This window comes from Pelophylax lessonae (genome assembly GCF_965119305.1).
Source record: "Pelophylax lessonae genome assembly, chromosome: 6".
In the NCBI taxonomy this organism is placed as follows: Eukaryota; Metazoa; Chordata; class Amphibia; order Anura; family Ranidae; genus Pelophylax; species Pelophylax lessonae.
The window spans coordinates 7,500,960-7,519,138 of NC_138773.1; the positions used below are offsets into that span (position 1 = coordinate 7,500,960).

Consider the following 18,179-nt stretch of genomic DNA (forward strand, 5'->3'; position numbering starts at 1 on the left):
GCAGTGCCGATCCCGTCCAGCGACGTAGACCTACGTCGCTGGACTCCGCCCCTTGTGGGCGGCGCTCGCGCACCCCCGGAGGCTCGCTCCCGCTGTGTTCATTCACAGCGGGAGTCGGGCCAGGGGAGGAGCAGCGGCGATCGCCGCTGCTCTGCCCCGATCGTCGGGGAATCGAGTGAGGAGATCCACCCGCCTGTGTAAACAGAGCGGGCGGATCTCCATAGTGACAGGGACTGACAGATCGGAGTGTTCAGCATAGCTGGACATGCGATCTGTCCCTGTCTCACACAGTCACCTCCCCCCCACACGTCAGTAAGCACCAGGCATACATTAACCCCTCCCTCTCCAATAAAATTAACCCCTTCCCTGCCAGTGTCATTTTTACAGTAACAGTGCATATATATAGCACTGATTACTGCAGTAATGTCACTGGTACCCCCAAAAGTGTCAAAAATGTCAGCCAAGGGTCCGATCTGTCCGCCGCAATGTTGCAGTCCCGCAAAAAAAATCGCAGATCGCCGCCATTACGCGTTAAAAAAAAAAAACACCAAAAATGACAGAAATCTTTCCCTTTGTTAGTAAACGCAATAACTTTTGCGCAAACCAATCAAAATACGCTTATTGCGATTTTTTTTACCAAACATAGGTAGCAGAAAACAAATTGGCCAAAAATTTTAAAAAAAATTGGTTTTTACATCTTTTTTGGGGGGAATTTCATATAAAAAAATGTTAAAAATATTGTTATTTTTTCAAAATAAATGCTCTTTTTTTGTTTATAGCACAAAAAGTAAAAATCGCACAGGTGATCAAATACCACCAAAAGAAAGCTCTGTTTGTGGGAAAAAAAGGACGTCAATTTCGTTTGGGTACGGCGTCGCACGACCGCGCAATTGTCAGTTAAAGTCGCACAGCGCCGAATCGCAAAAAGTGGCCCAGACGTAAGACAGCAAAATGCTCCGGTGGTAAAGTGGTTAAAGGCCTTAAAATGCTTTTACACGTACAGTGACAGTAAATAAACTGCCTACAATGCATTTTAATAGGGTTTTTCTATTTTGCGGATTTTCACTTTTTGCGGCTGGGTCCGGAACGTAACCCCCGCAATGGAGGGGGGTTTACAGTATATATATCTACTAGAATTTCCTGTGGTATGAAAATTGTCCTGCAAAACAACGTAACTGTATTTTTTTTCGCGGGAGCGTGAGTGGGGGAGCGCACGCCCGTAATTGCCGCCAGGCACCCGCGATCGCTCCCCGTGGAGATAGAACGGTGGTCTGATTGTAAACATGGCAGACCGCTGTTCTGTCAGTAATGAACACAGGGATCCTCCTATTTAGGAACACAGGTCTCTGTGTTAATTGCATAAGTCCATCCCCCCCACAGTTAGAAAGCACCCCCTAGGTGTACATTTAACCCTTTGATAGCGCCGGGTGTTAACCCCTTCCCTGCCAGTGTCATTACTACAGTACCAGTGCATATTTTTAGCACTGATTACTGTAGTAATGTCACTGGTCCCCCCAAAAAGTGTCAAAAGTGTCAGTTAGCTGTCCAATCTGTCCGCCGCAATGTTGCAGTTCCGTTAAAAATTGCTGATCACCGCCATTACTAATAAAAAAAAGAAATAAATAAAAATAACATAAATCTTTTCCCTTGTTTGTAGACGTGATAACTTTTGCGCAAACCAATCAATATACACTTATTGGGATTTTTTTTTTTTTACCAAAAATATGTGGCAGTATACAAATTGGCCTAACAGGATGAAAAAATTTGATTTTTTTCAGAATTGTCGCACTTTTTTTTTTTTTTCCTTGTTTATAGCGCAAAAAAATAAAAATCGGGACATCAATTTAATTTGGGTACAGCGTCGCACGACCGCTCAATTGTCAGTTAAAATAACGCAGTGCCGAATCGCAAAACATGGCCTCGTCATTTATGGGGGGAAAATCTTCCAGTCCAGAAGTGGTTAAACATTTTCTCTTCACATTTTTGACATTTTTTGGAAAAGATAAAAATATTCCCATAAAATTTGATTTACCGTACTACGTTTACTTTAAACGTTTAAAAAAAAAAAAAAATCTCTCTTTTACTTTTTATGAAAGTCGATTTTATTCTAAGTCTGACAAAATCCAATAAAACATCAGGAGAGGAGAGCTGGATAATAAACTTTCCTCAGATCTCTCCATTCTTTATTATATTCACTTTTCTGCATTGTTTTGGTCATTTTTCTTTTTACTTTTTATCACTTTTGAGTCTCACTTTGAAACTTTCCATTTAAAACTTGAATTACTTTTTTCTTTTTCTTAAAGTTACTTAATTATCAGTTGGGAAAAGTTGTGTCTCTCTGAAGGATTCATCAACTCAGCTGATGTTTTATTTTCTGTAGAAGTTCATTGGAGGAAAGTTTTAGATGAATCTCAGATGAACACAGAGCCGATCTCCCCCCTGTGTGCTCCGGGGGTGTCAGGGGGAATTTCTCTATTATAAATATATGAATGTGCGGAGAATGAAATTGTATTGTGACCAGAAATGTCACATCGATTTTCTGACTTCGTCATTTACTTTGCTTCATAAATATGTCTCCATCAGACTTCTAGCACTGAGCTGACCCTTCCAGAGGAGACTCCCCCCCCCCTCTCGGGGGGGAACACCGACAAAATCTGGGCTAGGAGCTAAAACAAGGAAAATTCTTCATTTTACCAGTCTGGCCATTCACAGAATACAAAATATATATTTTTTTCTTGCATCTAAACTCTTTCATAATACACGGCAGGGATCACATTCATTTATTTGGTCTCGGTTTAGGTGATATGTCTTTTGTTTTAGTAGATACAGGGCAGGTAAGGAGTTACTTTTTATTTTATTTATTTTTTTTATTTTAACTATTGACCCAACAGGTGAGATGACATTGTACAATACAAAGAAGAGAGAGAAATCGGTAAGGAAATGACATAAGATGTGATGGAACATATCCCACATATTATCACTCTCTATACATTGTATTCTCATGTCTTTCTTTGATTGATGAAAACATAAATTAATAATCTATGAAATGTTTTATTTAAGGTCATTTTTTATATCTCATCTGTTTTTTTTTATCTTGGGTTTGATATTTCACTGATTATGTTAATAAAGAGCTAAGTATTGATACATATAAAGGGATCCCGACACTCTGACTTACCATTCATTTATACACTGCTCACAAACATTAAAGGAACACTTTTTAATCAGAGTATAGCATCAAGTCAGTTAAACTCCTGGAATATTGATCTGGTCAGTTAAGTAGCAGAGGGGGTTGTTAATCAGTTTCAGCTGCTTTCGTGTTAATGAAACTAACAGCAGGTGCACTAGATGGGCAACAGTGAGACAACCCCCAAAACAGGAATGATTTTACAGGTGGAGGCCACTGAAATTTATTTTCCCTACTCATCTTTTCTGACTTTTTTTCACTAGTTTTGCATTTGGCTGGGGTCATTGTCACTACTGGTAGTATGAGGAGATACCTGGACCCTATAGAGGGGGTCAGTGTCACTACCGGTAGTATGAGGCCATACCTGGACCCTATAGAGGGGGTCAGTGTCACTACCGGTAGTATGAGGCCATACCTGGACCCTATAGAGGGGGTCAGTGTCACTACTGGTAGTATGAGGCCATACCTGGACCCTATAGAGGGGGTCAGTGTCACTACTGGTAGTATGAGGCCATACCTGGACCCTATAGAGGGGGTCAGTGTCACTACCGGTAGTATGAGGCCATACCTGGACCCTATAGAGGGGGTCAGTGTCACTACCGGTAGTATGAGGCCATACCTGGACCCTATAGAGGTTGCAAAGGCAGTCCAACTCCTCCAGGATGGCACATCAATACATGCCATTGCCAGAAGGTTTGTTGTGTCTCCCAGCACAGTCTCAGGAGCATGGAGGAGATTCCAGCAGACAGGCAGTTACTCTAGGAGTGCTGGACAGGGCTGTAGAAGCTCCTTAACCCATCAGCAGGACCGGTATCTGCTCCTTTGTGCAAGGAGGAACAGAATGAGCACTGCCAGAGCCCTACAATATAATCTCCAGCAGGGCAGTGGTGTAAATGTCTCTGACCAAACAATCAGAAACAGACTTCATGAGGGTGACCCGAGGGCCCGACGTCCCTAATGTGCTCTGTGCTCCCTGCCCAGCACCATGGAGCTTGATTGGCATTTACCATTGAGCACCCGAATTTTCAGGTCCGCCACTTGCACCCTGTGCTTTTCACAGAAGAAAGGTTCACCCAGAACACATGTGACAGACGTGAAAGGATTTGGAGAAGCAGTGGAGAACGTTATGTGGCCTGTAACATCGTTCAGCATGACCGGTTCGGCAAGGGGTCAGTAAAGGTCTGGGGAGGCATATCCATGGAGGGACGCACAGACCTCTCCACAGGCTAAACAATGGCACCCTGACTGCCATTAGGAATTGGGATGAAATCCTTGGACCCATTGTCAGACCCTACGCTGGTGCAGTGGGTCCTGGGTTCCTGCTGGTGCATGACAATGCCTGGCCTTATGTGGTGAGAGTATGCAGCCAGTTCCTGGAGGATGAAGTAATTTATACCATTGAATGGCCCCCACGCTCGCCTGATCTAACGCCAATAAAACACCTCTGTGACATTATTTTTCGGCCCATCCGATGCTGTCAGGTTGAACCTCAGTCTGTTCAGGAGCTCAGTGATGCCCTGGTCCAGATCTGGGAGGAAATACCCCAGGGCACCATCCGTCATCCCATTAGGAGCATACCCTGACATTTACATTAAAAAGGAATAGCGCGCAAATGCAAAAGAAATTACTACCAAATCTGAAGACAATCCATAAATAAAAATGGGGATTTGGTCCCACCATATGGCCATATTGTGCTCAAGCCCACTACTGCGTCAAAGTTCCCCATTATCAGTGGGTCCTACACTATCCATGAAAAAGAGATGAATCCAGCCTTTCTAACCCTTGGAGATAATACTCCTTGCTGGGAAAGATGTGCAAATGCACTACAGGGGACTCCTCCTATATCCACTTGATGGTGGACACTGATTGAGTACAGGTGTGTGTGGGGGGTGGGGAGGGTTGCTCAACCTCGGTGGTCTGGTCAGACCGAATACATAATAAACAGGCACATGTCTTTTGGTTCATAGCTGCCGCAGCTTTAGAAATACATGGGTATGCTCTCCCAATTTTTTGCCTGTTTATTATGTATTCGGTCTGACCAGACCACCGAGGTTGAGCAACCCTCCCCACCCCCCCACACACACCTGTACTCTATCAGTGTCCACTATCAAGTAGATATAGGAGGAGTCCCCTGTAGTGCATTTGCACATCCTTCCCAGCAAGAAGTATTATCTCCAAGGTTTAGAAAGGCTGGATTCATCTCTTTTTCATGGATAGTGTAGGACCCACTGATAATGGGGTACTTTGACGCAGTAGTGGGCTTGAGCACGATATGGCCATATGGTGGGACCAAACCCCCATTTTTATTTATGGATTGTCTTCAGATCTGGTAGTAATTTCTTTTGCATTTGCGCGCTATTCTTTTTTAATATACCCTGACATTGTCAGGCATGCATACAAGCAGGTGGGGGGCCACATAAACTACTGAGGATCATTTTGAGTGGCTTCAATGACATTTTAGCAAAATGGACTTGCCTGCTGCATCATTTTTGGAGATGTCTTTGAAATCAGCCCTCTGTAGGGTGATCATTTTAATTTCCATTAAACCATGTGGCATCCTTTCCTTCCTAACACATTACCCAGTCCATACCAGTATAGATCCTAACACATTACCCAGTCCATACCAGTATAGATCCTAACACATTACCCAGTCCATACCAGTATAGATCCTAACACATTACCCAGTCCATACCAGTATAGATCCTAACACATTACCCAGGCCATACCAGTATAGATATCCAGCATGATATTTTCCCCCCAATGAGATCTGATGTGTTTTCAAAGTGTTCCTTTCATTTTTTTGAGTTGTGTATATTAAAGTGATTGCAAAACCTTTTTTCTTTTTTTTTTTAAAATAATAAACATGTTACACTTCCCTTCTCTGTGCAGTTGCTTTTTCACAGGGCAGCCTGGATCCTACTCTTCCCTGGTCCCTCTTTTCTGCTCCTGGCCCCTCCCTCCTGGCGAGTGCCCCCACAGCAAGCAGCTTGCTATGGGGGCACCTGAGTCGAGCTGCAGCTCTGTATGTCCATTCAGACACAGAGCTGTGGTTCGGCCCCACCCCCTCTCTCTCCTGATTGGCTAACTGACTTTGATTGACAATCGCTCTTGATTGACAGTTGCGGGAGCCAATGGCACCACGGCTGTGTCTCAGCCAAACAGGAGAGAGAGTCCGAGGGACTCGTGGACATCACTGGAGAGAGATGGGGTTCAAGTAAGTATTAGGGGGGCTGAGAGGGGCTGCTGCACACAGAAGTTTTTTTTATCTTAAAGCATAGAATGCACCTTCTGCCTTTACAACTCCTTTAATGAACTTCATATTTATCAAGAAATATGTAATAATTGCTATATATATATTTTTATATATATATATATATATATATATATAAATCAGTTCATGTTTTTTGTGCACAATTTTACTCCAAATCTGACCTTTCACTCATAGACCTTCTCTTTTCAGTATTTAGATTGTCATAAATGAAAGTAGAGGAAAATCTTATTTTCTTTTTCTTTTTCCATACAGTAGGTGAGGGTTAGAACATCTTGGTTTATTTTTTGTCATCCGTGCGCCATTGGGGAGATTTACCTTGACTTTGTGTCCCATTGCCAAAACAGGAAGTGAGAGGAAATCTCTTCATATTAGGGAAATCTCTTGGGTACCCCCAGGCCACCAGAACTAGTGTCCCCATTGGAAGATTTCCCCTCTATTACTTTTCTGGGGAAAACCCAAAATGTGCAATTTTCTTTTACTTTCACCTTCAATATTAATGGTAAACAGGACAAATAGAGAAGGTGAGTCTGTCTAATGGGGACACCGATAGCAATAAAAACCTGACAGGGGTTCTAATCCTTCTCCATTCTATCCAAACTAAAGAAAACATTTTGCCTTTAGTTAAACTTTAAGTCTTACTATAAAGTGGAGCTTCAGTCAGGTTTCCAAAAATAGAAATCAGCAGCTACAAAAACGGACATAATAAAGACTGCAACAAAAAGGGAAGAGCAACATCGCTTCAGGTGAAAATGATCCTCTCTTTGATGACCGGGTGCTGGTTCATTCCTTGATCTCACCAGATAATCCAAAGAAAAAAAAATGACCGCACTCCAGGATACAAGGAAAAATGTATTTCACGAATAGTCGTACTAAGCGAAGAAATTTGTGAAACGCGTCAACCATGCTCTCCTCCATGTGTGTCATGATGTTATTGTGAATCTATTTTTGGATAATGGATGGTTTTATGGAATAAAGCCTTTTTCCTTGTATCCTGGAGTGCGGTCCTTCTCTTTCTGTTCTGACTTATAATAAACACTCACCTGCCCAAGGATCCAGTGCCTTCTTGACCTGGTCTGGTTTCTTTCTGGTCTTCAGGTCCCCGGCACCAGCATGTTAACTGTGGGAAGCCAGCCATGACTCCTTGTGGTTTCACACTCAACCTTCCACAGTTCATGCAGAAGCAGTGCTGCACCCTCTGAAAGGGTCCTGCAGCCTCCTGGGACCTGTGACTTGTCCCAGATGGTTGCTGGTGGGGGAAAAAATTCCATTCCATTCACCTAGGCTATCTGAGTGGAAGTGGGATCTGACAAAACTAGGTGCCCATCCAAACTTTGTGCTCACCTCCATTACTGAACTTCCACTGATCAATATGGGCCCTCCCTTTTAAGGTGCTAAAGAAACCTTTGGTCAGAGTTGGATCTTTAGTGATAAGTAAATCCTTTATCACTAGTACTCATAAAGAATTCAGAAAACTGACATAGTGCTGAACCATTTGAAATGACAACTCACTGGCTCTGGTGCACTCATATAGCATGCGTAACAAAACAAGGGTGTGCAGCCGCCTTAAGGATCACTTGGATATAGTACTGGCAACCACCAAACAGGGTGCAATCTCGCTCTGAAAGCGCACTGACGTCACCAGGTCCTGTCCTGTCTACTTTCATTACACTCCACCTGACTTTATAAATTAGAATAGGGCCCAATGACATCCTGGGGGCTTGTAAACATCCCTTGTGACAGTAATACTCAGTGACAGGAACTCTTTATGGAGGGATCTGGGGTCTAAAAGACCCCAAACCCCTCCACTGCACCCAAAAGTATTCAAGATCTGCATTTTTGAATACTATAATTCTTTTTTAAAATCAACGCCGTTGGCTGCCGAGTAAACATGGAGTGACGTTGTGACGTTGTGACGCCACTTCCAGATTTTTACATCGAAGACCTGAATAAAGCTTAATCCGGCTTTGTTCAGGACTCCGGCCAGCAGGTGGATGTGGCTTGTGGCTTGGATCTCTGGTGGAGTCGGAGACCAAGACGGAGCAGCGGAAGGAATCAAGAGGGGGGCCTTGTGATAACAGCCGCATCGGTTGTTAATACTTGAAAGGTGACCCTCAGCTCTAAAAAACGGTACCTGGGTGATGCCTGTAGCTGTATATCATCCTGCTACAACCACTTCAGCAAAATAATGTACAGGTATGTGATTTTATGGTAAGTAATTAAAGTGTTTTTTGTTGTTTATTATGTATATATTACACACAATGTATTTAGTTCTAGTGATGTATAGGACCTTACATGTAGTATGCTCTTAGTGTGTCGTATTATACATTATCAGTGTGTTTTATTATGCAGTACTAGTGAGGAACGCTGTACAACATATCTAATTTTTATCATTATATATACAAAAATGAGAACTGAAAGTGTTTAGCCCCATCTAAAGTCCCGTGACCATGTTCTCATTTATGTATATATACGTTTAGGGATGGAGGCTCATCACTTATGGTGCCACAGACCATATACATTTTTTCTCCATAATTTTTATTATTGCTTACAATCAATTATAACACTAGCAGGTATTCAGCAGCAGACCCATACACATATATTTACTTTAGGTTTTCTCTTTATCTTATATCTCTTTTTGGTTCAATTTATACATTTCTTTTACACAATTCATTTGTGTGCACATAGTAGCACAGGGGATCAGGCACTTCAAAACTAGATATCCACTCCCCAAAAAGATTTAAAAAAAAATTCCAAATACGGCAGAGGACGGGTGGAGAGGGGAAAGAGTAAAACTTCCCTTTTTGGGTGAAGCTCCACTTTAAGTTGCAGAAAGTTAAAAATTTTATTTAATTTGCTGATTTTCTTTAGTTTTTAAACAAAATATGAAATAGTAAAAAAAAAATACAATTTAGGGAAAGCTTTATCCAAGTTTTTGTATTTTGGATTTCAGGTTAAGATATCAGAAATTATATATAGTTAACTTTTTTCAAAAGAGTCAATCAAACATTTTAATGAGAAATCAGTCATTATTAAATGAATTCCTTCTCTCCGGACTGTCTGATCTTCCGGTTCTTCAGCTTCCTCTCTTTCTCTTCTTCCTTCTCATCTACCTTCTGACATTAATCTGGAATTTGCTGATCATTGTCCTCATAGTCACCGACTCTCACCTCCATGTTCCTATGTATTTCTTCCTTGGGAACCTGGCCGGTTTGGACATCTGCTCTTCCTCAGTCACCGTCCCACGAATGTTATTTGACCTTCACACCAAGATAAGAAAGATTACTATACCAGCTTGTATAACCCAATTCTTCTTCTTTATGTTCTTTGCTGTTTGTGAGATTTTCCTGTTGGCTGTCATGTCCTACGATCGATTTAACGCCATTTGTCATCCATTACATTACACACAGATCATGAGCTGGAAAGTCTGTGTACAGTTGGTGTCCATTGTGTGTTGTCTCAGTTTTGCGAATTCTTTAGTTCACACGCTTTATGCCCTCAAATTAGCTTTTTGTGAATCAGATATTATAGAAAGTTTTTTCTGTGACCTTCCACAATTGCTCCGGATCTCCTGCAGTGACGTCTACATTAACATTCTGCTAATTTTTCTCACAGGTGGCTTCCTTGGAGGTGGGTCTCTAATTCTGACCTTCCTGCCGTATGTCTATATATTCAAAACGGTTTTTAAAATTCAAGGTAAGGGAAATAGAAATAAAGTTTTCTCTACTTGTACCTCTCACCTGACAGTGGTGTTTATGTATTATGGATCTGCAATGTTCAGTTATTTTTGGTCAAGTTCTAGTCATCATTTTTCTGGTGACAAAGTTGTGTCCGTCTTTTACACGGTTATCACTCCTCTCCTTAATCCTCTCATTTACGGTCTGAGGAACCAGGACTTTAGAACAGCGTTTCAAAGTATTTTCAAGAAGATCATCAAAATAGCAATATAGAAAGATATGGATCTACCTTCCTATGACCTATATCTGAAATCCTGAAGACACCATTGCTGCAAAATAATATAAGAGATCCACTGCTAGAAATTTTTGAACATCTTAGGCCTGGAACTATGTAGACCATTAACAAGCTTCCTATTTATGACCAGTTTGGATGGTGAAATACCTTCCCAAATGTATTTCACTCTGTGCATGGGATATTAAGATACTGGCATGCAGATGGAACCCAAGGTGGTGATATATGGTGGTATATTTCATGCCATTGCAACTATGGATGGAGCCCAGCAGTGGACAACACACCACTGATATCACTTGGTAAATCTAGCTTTATTAAACCATGCAGTACATGCCACAACTCTCCACCCAGAGACCTCCCCTCAGTGATGCGTTTCACCCTCATAAGCTTACTAGTTTTCTATGACTACGCCCATAAAGGTGAAAGGCATCAGTGTCATGGACAGTGAGGGAGCTGTGGGGAGGCAGGGAGTTGCGTCATGTACTGCATGGTTCAATAAAGATGGCTTTAACAAGTAATATCATCGGTGTGTGACCCGCTGCTTTATTCTTTCAAATTTGAGCTGTGGATGGGCTCTTTTGGTCAGCTCCTGTCTTGTCTTTGCCAGTTTCCAGCTGAATGTTTTGCCAAAATGAAGACACAAATAGCTATTGCTACATCATACTTTTTACTGAAGTTTTTTTTTTTTCCAAGAGTTTATTTGCAGTATGAAGGAAGCTTCACCTTCTGACCAGACTTAATCAGTGTCCCACTTTCCACAAAAGATAATCATGAAAATGTCAACTCTGTAACAAACATTCTTGAGTGGAAGAATAAATTGTTCTGCAATTTTCATTTTGCTATCTGTGTTGTTAGACTATCCTCAGTGATTCCTCTTGTTCACCTGTTCATCACTACAGGACACAGATAAAGTAGGGGACATGGGCATCAGTTTCAGTTTTTTCAGAGACTTCGGGAGGTAATTTGTTTTCACTGGAATGGTGTTTGGTGGCACAGGAAGCAGAAAAGGAAGAAATTTTCTTTCTTACTTTGAAATAAACTTTTAATCCTGACATTTGTTCTTGTGACTGATGTACCACAAACCCAGAGGAAATATAAAGGTGATGTTGTTAACAAATACACTCCAGTTGTCAGCCTGATACTCAGATTCCGACTGGAGAAAACTCATTTTGGTCACTTATATTACCATGCTCCTTGTATTATCAGTTCATATACTGTACACACACACAGGAAGTCTGTATCTAACTTATAGAAGTACAGTGTATTTAAAAAGATATTTAAGCTATCCACATAGTTAAATAATCTGATGGGGATACTCAAATTTTTTTTATAATCTTTATTTATGATGTTAAGATGGAGCAAGTACAATATCAAGCGGGCGTTCACAGTTACATGTTCATCATTGGAAACATTTTTGTCATTGTGTTTACAAAAAGTAATCTCTGTTGCATAAGAAAACATTGTCAGACAAAAAACCATTTAAACATCCTCTTAAGGTAAGGAAACATCTAAATGAAATAAAAAGCAATTTCCAGATTGGCCATAGAGGGTCTGCACTACCACAGCCAGGGTACGACAGGTACAAAGAGGAGGGCATCCTTTATGCAATTACAAACATGTGGGGTAAACTCCCACATGGGTCCTAATTCTCTTCAGCCTCAGATGAAGGGTAGGGTGGGACAAAGTAAGAACTCAGGACCAGGATCATGTCAAGAAGGAATATGATGCATCAAGGTTACCCAAACACTGTAAATGTTCTGATATAGTTCTGTACAAGTTGCCAACCATCTTTCTGCTTTCATCTTATTCATTTTTCGTATACAATCCATTCTTGATGGTACCCTAGTATGTCTCCAGAAAAGGAGAATACGATGATTAGCACCATTCAGGAGAAGTGATAATGCATACTTTTATTTCTTGGTGAACATGGGTGGCAAATGTAAGAAGATTGTCCCGGGAGAGTCTGGCAAGACTCTATCACTGGTTTCCAGATAGATTCCTGCAAACGTAAAGTCAGCCTTTTTTAGTTTCAATACTTCTTTATTAGGGATGATCGAACGGTTCGGGTTGACCATCGGTTCGGCCCGAACATTGGGTGTTCGAGGTTCGGCCGAATTTAGAACTTTTTGCCCAAAAAGTTCGGAATTCGGCAACCAGAACCGACCAAAATGCAATGGTTCAGGAAATGGGCTTTAAAAGCCCGTGATTGGACCAGAACCATTAGCAAAAGCCAATTGAGGGGGCAGAAGAATGCTAGGAATGTGATTGGAGTGACTAGGGAGTCCATAGTCCAATCATTAGTGAATACACCCCCCAGTATATAAGATAGCCCCCGCCAAATTCCTAGCATTGTTATACAGGACATGGAAGAGAGTGGAAGCAGTTCTGTTAATTTTACTTTAAAAGTGTCATTTAGCATTTATTAGTGTGAGGAAAGGGATATCTAGTGTAGTTAGAGTGCTCCTTTACACTTTAGTTAGCTTCAAAAATTTTGTTTCTGTAGGGAAAGTATGAAGTGTCAGGGTGACTGTAGTGTAGTGTAGGGTGAACTGACAGTGACTGCTATGGCAGGGTGACCAAACCCTTCCATAGCAGGGTGACCGCAATAGAGAAAAGCTAGTTTCTCTTAGGTGACTTTCGCTGCAGGGATATGGCTTCGCCGCCGCCAGTATTTTTGGCTGCAGGCGTTGCTAGTGATTTTTTGAGCACATGTTTGGAGTCAGACATGACATCTGAACATGTGTATAGGGGGTATATATACACACCCATGTCTGTATATACACACCTGCACATATATAGGTGTGAAAGGAGCAGAAAAAACTACTTGTGCTAATGAAATAATTAACACCAATATATTTCTGCTCCTATTACACCTATATATGTCTAGGTGTGTATATACATATAAGTATGTGTGTATATACACCACTATACACAAGTTCAGATGTTATGCCTGTGTAACGTTTATGCGTTTTTGTTTGCGGAAGGATTTACAGCTGCAGAATTATTACACTCAGTAGCCTTGTAGAGAATCTGTTGAACAACATATCCAACTCTCAGGACTTCATCACCGTGTACAGCCTGTTATATACTATATATATATTAATAGATGGTTAATGGAGGGATAGATATATGAGGATATATAGATGAGAGACAGGCTATTGTATGGTGAGCACTAGAAGTAGTATAGGAGAGTTGCAGGTGATGGTAAGCAGATAGGTTCTGATGTCAAGTATAGTGCAGATGGTAAGAGGACACAGATGGAGTATACTTTAGACAGAGTAACCTAGTGCAAGGATAGTTCAAGGTAGTCCCAAGAGCTAACAGTCTTATGCAGATGATAGTGAATAGATAGATACAGATAGTCTTGGTAATTGCAGTAGATGACAGTAGGAGATTGGTTAGTAAGAATCCCCTGCGGGGTACTTATCACTTAGATAGGTTAGGAAATACAATGTCCAGAGGAGAGGGGTGATCCCGTAGCGGGATACGGATCACCAGCGAGGTTTCCGGCTTAGTTCAGCAAGGAAGGTATGTCAGCAGCTCCGACTTCTCAGGCGTAGGTGCGATGAACATGTGGGTTTGAACGAGCGATGAGTGAGAGCAAACCGGCGATTGAAATAGCCGCTCATAGCGGCGCTCGGCAGTGATGTCATCCGGTCTTAAAGGTGTATGCGCCCTTTGTATATACAAGATGGGACGCAAAGAGAGGAGAAATATAGGAACAAGGGTACCATAGGTACCGGAACATTACAGCCTGCCTCCAAAGAACCCAAAAAATGCCCAAAAAAACGCTAGCGTCAAAAAAAAAAACGCCCAGGTGTGTTGTTGCAGGCATTTTTTTGGGGTTTTTTGGAGGCAGGCAAAACATCTGAACTTGTGTATAGTGTGCCTGTGAAGTTTCAGCTCTGTAGCATGTCCAGAACCAGAAAAAAAAAAAAAAAAATTCAGTAGAGCAGGGATGGTGGGACCCTACTTTTACACCTATATGATCTTTTTTTTTATGGTTCTGGACATGCTACAGAGCTGAAACTTCACAGGTACACTTTTTAGACCCCCAGATACTAAATCCAAATATTTTTTTTTTTTTATATTTTTATTTTTATTTTTTAATTGTCTCTCTATCAAAAATCTATCAAAAATTACAATTTTTAAGAACTTTTTTTGTGTAATTTAGTGTCTGGGGGTCTAAAAGGTGTACCTGTGAAGTTTCAGCTCTGTAGCATGTCCAGAACCCCCCCAAAAAATCATATAAGTGTAAAAGTGGGGTCCCACCATCCCTGCTCTACTGAAAAATGATCTTTTTTTCTGGTTCTGGACATGCTACAGAGCTGAAACTTCACAGGCACACTTTTTAGACCCCCCAGATACTAAATCCAAAGAATTTTTATTTTTTATTTTTTATTTTTTTAAATAATTGGCTCTCTATCAAAAATGACAATTTTTAAGAACTTTTTTTGTGTGATTTTGTGTCTGGGGGGTCTAAAAAAGTGTACCTGTGAAGTTTCAGCTCTGTAGCATGTACAGAACCCCCAAAAAAAGATCATATAGGTGTAAAAGTGGGGTCCCACCATCCCTGCTCTAATGACAAATTATCTTTTTTTATGGTTCTGGACATGCTACAGAGCTGAAGCTTCACATGTACACTTTTTAGACCCCCCAGATACTAAATCCAAAGTCAAAATCAAAAAATCTCTTTTTTTTTTTCAATAATTGGCTTTTTAATAAAAAATGACAATTTTTAAGAACTTTTTTTGTGTGATTAATAGTCCCTGGGGCATGACCCAGAACTCTATGCACTTTTTAGGGGCATTTATTGGGTTTTAGGGCTTTAAAATGGTGTTTTTTGATTACCAAAGTTCGGGTCCATTGATTTCAATGGGGTTCTGAAATCCGGGCCGAACTTTCGGGAAGTTCGGATGTTCTGGCCAAACCAAACTTTTCAAAAGTTCGATCATCCCTATTCTTTATTAGGTTTTCAAGAGTAACAAAGTATTCAGCATGTGAGTATATAATTCTCATATGTGTACATAGACATTTAAGTGGTCGCAATGAAGGATAAAAGGAGTAGATGGGCTGGAGCCCAGAAGAATGTAGTCAGTAGGGGAGTTATAGTTGAGAGGTAAGGAGGGAGAAGGATGAAAAGGGGGAAGGGGTGTGTGTGGGGTGGGTGTGGGGGGAGGCCAGGGGGGGATTGAAAGGAGATGGGGTAGGGAGGTACAAGAGAAGTGAAGAGATGAGAGGAGGGAGGGGGATGACACCTCAGGTTGGATAGGTGTACAAATAGCAGTAGATCAGCAGATTAGAAAGTCACATCTTATTACATTACATTTTAGTGGAGTATGTTAAACTGGATTGGTTACATCAGATTAGGGGATGCTAAGGATAAGGTAGGGTGCAAGTGGGGGGAGAGGTCCATGGAGACCATTAAGAAATATTTTTTTCAAGATGCAGGTTTGCTTTAGTAAGCATCAATTCTAGGAGTTCATGTTCATTTAGAATTTGAGTTGGAATAGCAACATTAGGGGGTATCTATTGTTTCCAGTTCCTGGTTATTGTAAGTCTGGCTGCTATGAATATGTGTGTTAGAAGGGGTCGGAACTTTGGAGGCCAGGAGTCGAGTCCAATTCCAAACAGAGCCAGTTTCAGGTCCGGTGTAATTGGAAGTTTAATGATGGAGCAGGCTAGATTAAAGGTAGAAGTCCAGAAATGTTTGAGTTTCGGGGAAAACCATCAGATGTGTGGAGGTAAGCCAGTATGTCCACAGTTCCACCAACATTGTGGAGAGTGGTCAGGATTGATAAAGTCAGCCTTTTTGCAGACAATGTTACCCTAGGCCTTCTCAGTTTTGACAGCACAGTTTTAATGAAAGATACCTGTTGGACATTTAGTGCTTATAGGAACAGTAAAGTGTAATTTGATCATTAATACAGCCCTTGATGAATACTTATCTGCCTTCAAGGCCCAAGAGATAATCTAAGATACTGAACTGGCAATGTTTATGACTCTCTATCACATCCTTCAATTTGGGTATGGGAGAGTTTCTCGGGATCCATTGTTTGTAGACATTATGTAGGAAGTCTAGGGATGGATGTGTGTCCAAAATGGGTGTCTTGCAGCATAACTATTTGGCTCAAAGTGTTTAAATTTGCGCCTTTTATTTGGGAAACAAAGGCCCTGTACATTGTACAACAAGTTTTTTTCAATCCTAGTTGATAGGGCTGGGATTGCCATTAGGTTCCCCTTCCTGGGAAAGACTGCTGCGTTATAGAACATGACCTCCATCAGCATAATAATCACCTAGGCGTATGAGCAAACCATAAACCATACAAGCTATCGTATCTCACAAAAGAGAGTACACCCCTCACATTTTTGTAAATATTTTATTCTATCTTTTCATGTGACAACACTGAGGAAATGACACTTTGCTACAATGTAAAGTAGTGAGTGCACAGCTTGTATAACAGTGTAAATTTGCTGTCCCCTCAAAATAACTCAACACACAGCCATTAATGTCTAAACCGTCAATATTTTGTGTGGCCACCATTATTTTTCAGCACTGCCTTAACCCTCTTGGGCATGAAGTACACCAGAGCTTCACAGGTTGCCACTGGAGTCCTCTTCCCCTCCTCCATAACGACGTCATGGAGCTGGTGGATGTTAGAGACCTTGCACTTCTCCACTTTCTGTTTGAGGATGCCCCACAGATGCTCAATGTAGTTTAGGTCTGGAGACATGCTTGTCCAGTCCATCACCTTTACCCTCAGCTTCTTTAGCAAGGCAGTGGTTGTCTTGGAGGTGTGTTTGGGGTCGTTATCATGTTGGAATACTGCCCTGCGGCCCAGTCTCTGAAGGGAGGGGATCATGATCTGCTTCAGTATGTCACAGTACATGTTGGCATTCATGGTTCCCTCAATGAACTGTAGCTCCCCAGTGCCGGCAGCACTCATGCAGCCCCAGACCATGACACTCCCACCACCATGCTTGACTGTAGGCAAGACACACTTGTCTTTGTACTCCTCACCTGGTTGCCACCACACACGCCTGACACCATCTGAACCAAATAAGCCTAACTTGGTCTCATCAGACCACAGGAGATGGTTCCAGTAATCCATGTCCTTAGTCTGCTTGTCTTCAGCAAACTGTTTGCAGGCTTTATTGTGCATCATCTTTAAAAGAGCCTTCCTTTTGGGACAACAGCCATGCAGACCAATTTGATGTCAATTTCCAAAAGACAACCTCTGGATATGATGCTGAGCAAATGCACTCTACTTCTTTGGTCGACCATGGCGAGGCCTGTTATAAGTGGAACCTGTCCTGTTATACCGCTGTATGGTCTTGGCCACCGTGCTGCAGCTCAGTTTCAGGGTCTTTGTAATCTTCTTATAGCCTAGGCCATCTTTATGCAAAGCAACAATTATTTTTTTTCAGATCCTCAGAGAGTTCTTTGCCATGAGGTGCCATGTTGAACTTCCAGTGACCACTATGAGAGAGTGAGAGCGATAACACCATTTTTTTTTTTTCAATCACACCTGCTCCCCATTCACACCTGAGACCTTGTAACACTAATGAGTCACATGACACCGGGGAGGGAAATGGCTAATTGGGCCCAATTTGGACATTGTCACTTAGGGGTGTACTCACTTTTGTTGCCAGCGGTTTAGACATTAATGGCTGTGTGCTGAGTTATTTTGAGGGGACAGCAAATTTACACTGTTATACAAGCTGTACACTCACTACTTTACACTGTAGCTAAGTGTC

The 18,179-nt window shown here is 41.6% G+C and overlaps 1 protein-coding gene across 1 annotated transcript; it reads left to right on the forward strand.

The window, feature by feature from the left end:
- Positions 1–9,466: 9,466 nt before the first annotated feature.
- Positions 9,467–10,402, forward strand: LOC309558384 (olfactory receptor 5B12-like; the record flags this gene model as incomplete). Its single annotated transcript, XM_082261459.1, has 1 exon — positions 9,467–10,402. The coding sequence occupies one exon, from the start codon at positions 9,467–9,469 to the stop codon at positions 10,400–10,402; it is 936 nt and encodes a 311-aa protein (XP_082117585.1).
- Between the last annotated feature and the right edge of the window lie 7,777 nt (positions 10,403–18,179).